This window comes from Solanum lycopersicum, chromosome 1 (genome assembly GCF_036512215.1).
Source record: "Solanum lycopersicum chromosome 1, SLM_r2.1".
Lineage (NCBI taxonomy): Eukaryota > Viridiplantae > Streptophyta > Magnoliopsida > Solanales > Solanaceae > Solanum > Solanum lycopersicum.
The window spans coordinates 88,209,752-88,220,471 of record NC_090800.1 but is presented as its reverse complement, the minus strand read 5'-3'; the positions used below and the strand labels follow the sequence as shown (position 1 = coordinate 88,220,471).

General features: G+C 32.0%; 1 protein-coding gene across 1 annotated transcript; it reads right to left on the bottom strand.

Annotated features, from left to right (window-relative positions):
* Nucleotides 1-99: 99 nt before the first annotated feature.
* Nucleotides 100-7,267, bottom strand: LOC101258906 (embryogenesis-associated protein EMB8-like). Its single transcript, XM_004231282.5, has 14 exons — nucleotides 6,767-7,267; nucleotides 6,601-6,690; nucleotides 6,460-6,521; nucleotides 6,124-6,224; nucleotides 5,774-5,863; nucleotides 4,702-4,824; nucleotides 4,094-4,171; nucleotides 3,653-3,738; nucleotides 3,472-3,520; nucleotides 2,505-2,561; nucleotides 2,288-2,418; nucleotides 1,283-1,366; nucleotides 869-935; nucleotides 100-784 (listed from the first exon to the last, which is right to left on the bottom strand). The coding sequence occupies exons 1-14, from the start codon at nucleotides 7,015-7,017 to the stop codon at nucleotides 398-400; spliced, it is 1,656 nt and encodes a 551-aa protein (XP_004231330.1). The 5' UTR covers nucleotides 7,018-7,267; the 3' UTR covers nucleotides 100-397.
* Between the last annotated feature and the right edge of the window lie 3,453 nt (nucleotides 7,268-10,720).

Genomic DNA, 10,720 nt, shown 5'->3' with positions numbered 1-10,720 from the left:
GATTTGATAAATTGTTGTTTTGTCTAAGTAAAATTATCAAAAACAAATTCGAATAAGTTAATGAGCTAGAGACTATACAAACTGCATATTGCTCGATAATTTCACATTAACCGAAGTAAATCAATTCGTTAAGGAAGATACAAATATTGTATATAAATAACAAACATATCTCAATGTATATACATATCTTTGATACATAGTAAAGCAGGCAAACAAATAGCTCTTATTCCTTACCTATGAATTATGATCCTCTTAAAAGTACTAATAGTAATAAAAAGTCGTATGATATTTAAAATTCTGAATCCGACTTTGCATCTTAGCTCTTGCCCAGGGATTGTATGGCATCAACAACAACATCAATGAATATAACATAGGCATGGCCACAGGCACGGCGTCGTCATCTTTTCATTGAGGATGAAGTGAAATGTTTTTTGCGCAGCTTTTTCTTGAACAAGAGTGAACCCAGAATTGGCCATGTGGTTGTGATTGCAACACATGCAAGTACCCACATTGAAATCTTACTTCGTCGAGAGAGCTGATTTAGACAATTTTTAACAGGAACCATCATTGCATTAATATTTGGGCAACAGACAGAATCAAATCGAGTCGTTGCATTTGGTTCTTGTTGCACTGTGCCATTGTCATCTTCGACCAGTTGCTCATTTCCTAATCCACTTGATGGTTCGTGGCCAAATGCAGTCACTAAACCGTCTTCTCTTATATTCACAGATGGTGCTTCATCAATTGATTTCAGTGGAGGACTATCCACTGTGGTATTTTGTATCTGTTTAATACAATGCCATGAGACATAACGATAACTTACGACTAGAGCTATCAGTCAATATACTGAGTGTGCAAATCTGCATACCTTTTCTCTATGGATCAATGAACTGGAGTTAAAAGCACAAAAGAATTCATCAACGGCCCTAACCCACCTGCAAAGGAGGAAATGATAACTTGCTCTCGTCAAGGATATCATACTACTAAATTAGTAATCAGACACTTCAATACAAAACTTGAAGGGGTACGCGCCATACATCTGAATACTTATGACACGCATATTACTCAATTCTCTAATTCAGGTCTCCTACAATCACAAAATGTATCTCACACAGAACTCATCTTTTCTGGATCCTTGGTTTTAGAGCATTTTCGCATGCTAAAGGAATTGAGATGACTGAATAATAGCGAGATGCAGTGATAATTAGATTGAACAAAAATAAAACGAAGAATAAATTTGAATGCCAAAAACCATATCTGTGACGAGAGGAACATATATTACCAGAGGCTTTTACCGGTCAACCCTTCAAGATGTCCCAAGTGTCCCCCATGCTGTGTGGTAGCTAGTACGACATTTTTGTTTGCCCTGAAAGAGAATCATGTTGTCATGCTATCTATATTTACAGTAACAGAACACACAGATATGTGTTTAAAGCAAAATGATTACGATTCTCAGGCCTCAGGAGCATACAGAGATGATATGAGGATGACTTTGAAGTAGGTTTAGGTGGATTATGTGTTTCCAGATTAATTACTTCACTGAGAAATAGTTACACTCCCTAGCAAGTAGCCAAACCCTTTTACACACCCCAGTTTCACGAAGAACTTTTTACACACCCAAAATTTCACTGAGTGTGTCTTAAACAAACCACACTTACTATGTGGCACTCACATGTTTTACAAACAAAAGAGGCAAGTGAATTCTTTCCCTAACATCCACTTTGCTCCAAAAAGTAAAAAATGCTCCTTCTTCTACTCCTTTTCACCTCCAGAAGCCATAAACGCCTTCTCCCCACCACTTCCCGCCTCCTCCTTTCTCTAACTAGGTCTTTGGAATCCCCTCCCTCTCCCCTCATCATCTTGGAGCTTGAGTTCTCTTTGCCAGGGAAAGATCAAGAATCTGAAGCTGCCATTGATGGTGTCATGGTGATTGAAGAGAAATTTTCCCCTGTAATTAATTTTCAATTATGCTTATTCCTCCCATTATAACTAGCTATAAACAGTGACTGAAGTGAAAAAAGAGAAGAAAAAAAAGCTCTAAAATAGAAGTGGTGTACTAAACACAATCGGAGAAACTTTTGGTGAGTAAAAGGTTACTGTTAAACTGGTGCGTAAACGAGATTTTGCTACAAGGTGAGGGGGTGAACTATGTAGTAACCCTAGTTAGTAACCATACAGTAACATTATTTCCATACAACCATTTAATCTTTCAATTGCACTGGTTCACACCTAGAAATTTTAAAATGAAGCTAAACGGAGAGACTTTGCAACACAAAGGATGACGTACCGACATTCATCCCATGGAATTGTTTCCCTTGAACAAACTGGATCATCCAAGGCACTAATGCAAAGGAGGGGAACCCTCACATTTCCTACATAACTGCTACAGCTAACTTTCCTGTAATATGTATCAACAGTCTTGGGGGAGAGAGGACGGAAGAAATGATGATTATTTAATTAGGCGTTGGACAAACATTATTGAAAAAGGCGGTAAGTTGTGTTACCTCAAAATCATTAAGAACACAAGTGACATGTTGGTCATAATCTCTGATACAATATATCTACACGAGAAACAAAAAAAATAAGCCATCAGAATAAGCAATAAACAAAAGATAGGGCATCTATTTATTAGTTGCATAAATTATAAACTAAATTAGTAACTCTAATACACGGAACTTAGAGAATGTGTTGGTAGTAATATACACATTGAAAAAGAGGACTTCACCACATCCTTGAAGTTACCTAGGATTAGGATATTATATCTAATTGTTTATCAGAGAGCGCCTGTGTTAAGTTAGCTTCTTGATACTCCAATGGTTCTAAATGTTCAAAGAGCATCAAAGGTTAATTTTACCCTACTAATAGTTTTCTTTCATGTATTCTATGTAATGGGTGTCTCTGCTCAAGAGGATCACCCAGAACTTAAATAAAATGGATAGGCGTCCACATACATAAAAGTACGCCCATCGGACTTTATATTTGATCTTTATCATACTTCTTTGGCACTAAATAATCATTTTGTCCACCAGAAGTTAGATTTCATATTTACTTTTGACATATTCACTTCTATAGTATATTATTCAACGTCTTTCCACTTGTTAGTATTTGCTCAACTGACCAACCGGACACCATTCTATGTTAAGTCAGCAGTATGCTTGTTTATCTACTAGAGTCTCCATAAGTTGCTTTACAGGGACACCTAAAGTTTGGGTGAAAACCAGCTGATTGCAGCATATGAGTAATCCTAATATCATTTCTCTGCATCAGTCAAATAGTCATAATATTGTAAATCCTCCTAACATCGATTTGCTAAGACGTGCTCCTATGAGTGGAACCAGCGCAAGTGTTGAATGGATTGAAGATACATGTAACCAAAACTAGTTTGGGATTGAGGTTAAGTTGGTTGATTGATTTAAGTAAATGACAGAGAAGTTAAAGCATTGAAAATAGGTCAATAAGAAAATGAATGACCTTAGAAATGCTGTCCCAATCTGTCAGACGAGGCAAAATACTCCGATGCCTGCAAAACTCAGATTTCACCATACAAAAGAATTAGGACACCCGAATTAAGGTCAACTCAAATAGAAAACTAGTTTTGACAAGTGAGTTAAGGAGTAATGTCATCACAGACAACAAAAAAGCCATTACTTACAGCTGGGCATAAAGTTTTAATCCAATTCCTAAAGCTTTGTCATAGCATCTCTGCGCAAACCTGCGCTTAATAAACCTGTCACCAATCTGAAAAGGAAGAAGTAAAGACAGATAAACCTTGTCATGAAAAATAAGCATAAGTTCTTGTGGTACAGAATCAAAGTAAGAAATGACTACTTTGACTTCAATTAAACTATGTTGTCGCCATCACAATCTTCATCTAGCACCTTCACTGAATTATTTTAGACTAGACAAACTCTTTCTGGATCATTATAATCCAGAAGATCATACCATCCAAAACAACCCTTAACCCAAGAAAGAAAGCAACTTAGCCGGTAGATACCAGGTATAGAATAAAATGTATGAAACCAAAGAAGTTAACAATGCACCAATGCTTCACAAAGGGTCAAGCATGCATATTAGTTGTAGTTCAGTTACTAACCAAAAGGTCCCAGGGAGAACAGATTGCAACTGCTCCAACAATCGCAGTATTAACTCCTTCCTCACCAAGATATTTTACCTGGAAATTATTAATAATTGTCAATAACATAGCTCTCGGCTTCATCCTGAACAGTTGCTCTATTGCATATACTTGAACTGAATGGATGCTCAAAATTTAGAAGCATTTACTTAAAGCCTTTGAATCTTCAGCACATCCATTCACGATTAAGGTTTGTAACCCATCAAACTAAAGAAGATGGACCAACCAGTAAACTGAGAATAATCTTGTGTCAATGCAACTTGATACTAAATTAGGAACTTATTTTGTAACGGTCAAAATGTTGCTATAGACTAAGGAATTACTAAATAACTTTGAAACTGACAACTAAAGTATTATGATAGCCATATAGACAGTTATCATATGCTTGTGTATATGCACCATCCTACTACAATAAGATATTTACTGTAAGAGCCTATGATAATTCTCTTCCCTTATTTAGTTTCAGTTTTCAGGTAAGCATATCATTTAGCACAGTAGTGATGCACAATTTTGTGCTCATATTAGGAAAGCTAACAAAATATTTGATAACAAAGTAAGTAATGCTGTACCAGAACATTAGCACCAATGCTAGTGCCAACAGCAAATAAAGGAGCTTGAGGGTATTGAGTGTGGAGATGGTCAATGACTTTGCGGGCATCCTCTGTCCATCCGGCATTATAGAGGCAATCAGACTGCCATCAAGATATCATGAATCTTTAACTTTCATTGGCCAATAATGTACATACTATACTGTATATTTTCAACACAATTAAACACATTACAAGCAAAGTTATGCACCTTAGACTACTGCATTAAAATCAATACTAAACTTTCACAATTTTTATAAATATTACATTGAGAAAAAAAAATGAAGACATAGATTTCAAGAGGAGCAATAAGAAACTAAAGAGATGAGAGACACCATATACATCACTGAATTTTCAATTACTTAAATTTCCTCAGGGACAGCTTCTGCCATGCTGCAAAAAATGTAATTTAGTAACAGAATCATGAAGAATGACCACTCTTCTGGGGCATATAGAGGACTAATAGTATTCCATTAGAGACGAATCAACTAAAAAGTAAGCATCTTCCTTGAGAGAAGTATAAAATCCACCTACAGGAAACTTCATCCATAAGTGTCACTTAGACCATGGGAGCAAGGACGATACTTATTAGTGATGATCCCAGCTGAATACACAATCACTGCTGTGGTATTCTATTTAACCCAAGATATGAGATACTAAGCCAAGTATGTATCGCTTAATTTATTCCTTATGTATGACCTATAACTTTTGCAGGATTCTGCAAATGTATTTATGCACAGAATATCTGTATCTCTAGGTTACTAACATGAAGTCAAGCACATATAAGATTGAATTGGTGCACGAAGCTGGAAAAATAGTTCTTCAATGCTGTGCAGCTATGCACCTAATAATATGGTTTTGGGCGAGTGAAATAATAATAGGCAGTTTCAGATTAAAAATCAAGCTGAGGGAACAGCAACACAAAATTAGAAAGTTCACAGCATTGCTCCTCTCAAAGGCAGTTCAACTGAAGAAAATCTAGACCATATCTTCTCTTATCAAAAGCAACAAAACTGGAAGAGATTAAATCCTTGCTTAAGGAAGGAGTACTCACAGTGATTGTCACTCCCCCGAGACCTCGATGATTGCTCACAACGACATTCCATCCAGATTTAGCCATTTTGAAAGCAAGATGCTTGATGTACTGTTAAATTAAAGCAGAGTTAAAGCAAAAATTGACACCGAAAGCACATAGCTCAACTAATACCAGTATACAGTGGAATGATTAGAGATAAAAAGAGAAGAAACATGCTTACACAAGAGAAGGAAGAGGAATAATAATAACTCAAGGAAACAAAGAACTATTTAAGCACAAAAAAGAAATTCTCCACGAGAGAAAGAGACAGAAACTAGACGAAAACTCAATATTTTAGAGGAATATAAAAGGAGTGGAAGAAAGCTTACAGCAGAATTAGAGTCGCTTGTTAAACCAGGAATCACCAGAATGATGGGAGTTTTATCATCACTCTGAACTCCATCAAAACCTTCGACAGATGGTATTTTAACTAACAAATTAAAAAGCAAAACTGGTTAGTAAGTTACACCCTTTAGAACTGGTTAGCCAACATATTTGGGAAGTTCTCCATGACGAAGCAACACAACTAACTACCATGTGACTCCATAAAGTAAGTCCTTCAACCTTGTAAAGTTATTAGCAAAAACTATATTCTGATATACATTCCAGCTTTTTATTTAGGGGTTTAAAATGAGAAGTTATTGTATCATATAAATGTACTTTACCATTCACATTCCGTAGCCAATCCAGAGCTATTGTCCCACCATCAGATGTTTTTAATATCTGTCTGGAGGCAAAATATGCACTATGTAAAAGGTTAACATTTTCAAGTAAAATTAACAGGGGAATGCATACACAGTTATCACCTTTGATAAATGCAAGCAGGTACTCTTTCAAATAACTGCAAAAAAATAGTCTGAAGATGAGGACTGCAAAGCCATGGAGTAGAAGAAAACCTGCATTAAGCAATACATTACAAATCACCATCACATGTGGGTTTTTTTTTTCTTTTCAAGATTTCATTTTTTTTACCTTCCATGAAGAATTCTACACTTGGAAACAACTTGTTGATACAGGTCAGAGCAAGAATTAAAGGTCAAATAGACAGGTTTTCCCCTAAATCCAGTGAATAATTCTTGAATGAAGTACATCTCCATGAAATTATAAAGAAATAGAAAGAGTAGAAACAGAAATCCCAATAAGTAATGAGAAATGGGTATCAAAAAAGCAGCTTTAAGCATGATAACATATGGAGATTCTGAGCTTAACGCAATGCAATCCATGGAAAGAAGAAGAAAGAATCAAGAATGGAGAAAATTGGGAATCAATTAAATGTAACAACCGACCATATTATATAATATGCCGAACTGTCATCTATAGCCATACATGCAATAAGAAAATTTTTATTTGTGTCTCGCACACATACTTGTCAGTTGTGCGATGCCTTTTTGGCTTGCCATTTGTACGTGTGTAAGTTGTGTTCGTTCATTTTCATATTTTTTTCTCTACCAATTTTAATTTTCTTTTTTATTTGTGCTTTTTGTTTTACTTGTAACTCTTATTGTAATTTTATTTTGATTAATTAAAATTCACCCTCAAAATTTATATATATTTGAGGGAAATTAAAGTAATATGTTGGAAAAATATAAATTTAATTTTCTTGGATGAATTCAAAGATACTGAATATAGTCAAATTAAAAAATAAATTGAACTCTCATTAAAGAATTAAAAATTCACTCAATTATTTAGTTATTTAAATTATATTTTTTTTAGAATTCAATTTTAATTACTCAATTTTTAACTATCAAATATATTTTTATTTTTATTTTTATTTATTCTATAATCATTTTATGTTTTTAATGTTTAGTATTAACAATAATGTCTTAATGTATCAATCACTCAATTATTATTTTTTTTCACTTAGAGGTAGAATTAAAAAAAACCTTTAGGAGATGCAAGATAAAATAAAAAATGGATCTTCTCATAGAAATGGATGCATTAATATTAATTTTTTTTCACTTAGAAGTAGAACTAAAAAAAAAGCTTTAGAATATGCAAATATGATATAAAAAATGGTTTTTTAATTAAAAAAAAAGATGCATTAAAGAAAGGACTAAAATTTGAGAAAATGAAAGTATGAAAGAGAAAGTGTGACAACAAGTCAAAGAGAACAGCATAAAAATTTCCCATGCGTTACTATCATAAATATGATATACATATTATTAAATTATAAGTGTTTTAAAATATTGATATTAGGTTTAAAATTGACATAATATATTATAATTGTGTTAAAGTATGTGATAAATATATAATGTATAAATATGTGTTTTTATAGATTAGTGTATGTATTAAAATTATAGTGTAAATTATTATACATGGTAATTTCTTTTGTAATATAACATATTTATATAAATTTTCATAATTTAAAAGAAAAATAACAATACGTTACTTTTTCTTTAAAAAAGTTAGTTAGATCTGAGATTGAACAGGTTGTTAACAAAATTTTGGACTATAGCAATCCACGTTCCACCACCTTGATGGAAAAAATATATAAATAAAAATTATGTTGTATATATAAATATTAAATTTTGTATTTAAAATATACCATATATATAAAATTGGATATTCTTGATAAAAAGATTACTTTTAATGCAGTGATAATGGGTGTCTATTCAAATGAATAAGGTTCCTTGTAGGTTTGAATCTCAAATAACACAATATTTATTACTCCCTCCTACTACAAATGTTTGGTGGGCATATTAAAATAGATGTTCAAACTGAATTGTCGATTTAAATAATTAAGAACTGATTAGTTTTTTTTTTTTAATTTTATCCTTGATAATTTCTATATTTTGTTCAATTGAAAAATTATGTAGAATTTTGATATTCTTGCTATAGAAGGTTTATACAAGTAAAACTGCATCTTATATTAAATTTTTCTTGAGGGGAGTGCAGATCTTACCATGACAAAATAATTGTAGACAGATGGAGTATTTTATTGTTTACAACCACGCTACTCACTCACCAACCAAATATGAAAAAATAAAATAAAAAATATACTTACTTTCCAGAAAATTATTTTCTAGTTCCTATCGGACACACTCATAATCTCTTCTAAAATACAAAAATATTACATTATATTTATAATAGTATATGCTCTTCCTATTAACAGAAAAATATTTACAAAATGTTCAAATATACATGCACATATAAAAAAAAAATAACAAACAAACTAGAATTAACTATAAATTTTGTTGCTAATTTATCTGTCACTAAATTGCTTGTATTGAACAACAATGTTTTTAGTAATAAATTATTAATTAGGATAAGCTATAGAATTTGTGCATCACTTTTTTTCAATAGTAGTTGTATACCTTGAGAAAGATTCGCATCACATATCAACTGGTTTTAATATTGTATATCATTTAGGTATACAAAACGTAAATTGTATAACCCAAAGTTATACATCACACACAATTATCGTATATCGCAATATAATAATGCTCGAAGGGAGAATTTTATAAACGCATTCAGTCAGGTAAATTTATAAAATCACGTTTACCCGATTAGTTTAAATTAATATCACTCATGGCCTATTAACGGATCAGGATTTCTCTATTTTAAAATTGAAATTTCAGATTTTTAGTTAAGAATGAAAGGATCCTACTTATTCAATCGTACTGCCTCGGTAGTAGCACCTCGATCTCTGTTCAATTTTCTTTTTATTTTCACTCTTTAATCTAACAAAAATATTAGGTGTGATGAGCTAGATTGAGAAAATGCTGGTAGGGAGAATCAATCTCTAGCCTCCCCCTTTATATAATGCATGATGCACAAGTTCAGTCACTCTTACGAGTATCATAATGTAGTTAATCTCTACAAATTTACTCTTTCTTTTTCAGTTACCTGTCGTAAAAAATATAATATAGACTTTATATTTTAATTAATTCCAAAACTTGTTATCAAAAATTAGAGAAAAAGGAAATGAATGTGGTATTACATTTTTAAACGCTTAAATAATCTTATTAGGCAATCATTAACCAAATGCCAAATAATATTTAGATATACTCAAAGATAAACTGTGGCACACGATACTAAGGATTGAACTCCAGTTTAAAAATATTTCTTCTAAATTAATGTTGCAATTTCTGTTTCACTCTTATTTTTGTTATATATCCAGCTCCTATGTAATAATTTACAAATTACACATTAAATTTTACTAAACAAATCTCATGCAAATAGCTTAACTCATGTTGTCTCACATGCAAGAAATTTTAAATTTGAGACCTAAAATTTGTTTCTTATTATTAAAAAGTTGAATGAACATTCAATCATACATTTCAACCACTACATGAAATATATGTTAATTCCTATCTTTAAGAAATTCATTTTGGGTATTTATTATTAATTTAAAGAGTAAATAAATAGTAGCTTATTGCAATTTGAAGTAGGAAAATAAAAGAATTATGTCACCTAGGGTGCCTGTTTATACATTAAAAAAAACTAAGGAACAGGTCATCTTAATACATCTAAATTCTAATTAATGCAATCGACAAAGAAATTACATTTTTAAAAAAGAAAAATTCTTTTCGTCAGAAAATTTAGCCAGAATTTGATCAGAATGATGTCTTTTAAAAATATCAAATACTGATTTATTGTGGCTTGAATTCTGGTGGATCCAGATTGTCATCCGACCCGAAATGCCTGCGATATGGATCCTTATTAAATTCTTTGTATTTTATTTTCTTAATTGTGATTTATTGATCTGTTCAATTTTTACTATTCAGACCAAAATGAGTCAATGACATTGAGTAATATTTTTATTTGTTTTATGTGTCATGGTATGTTAATTAATGTTGTTTTTCCGCAGCATCCCAAATGTATTGGTGCTTCATATCATATATTAGAGGTGATAAAATCAATTAGCTTATAATTTTTTATTTTTTTAATGATGGAGTAAATTATTAATCCGTCTACTTAGCTCAA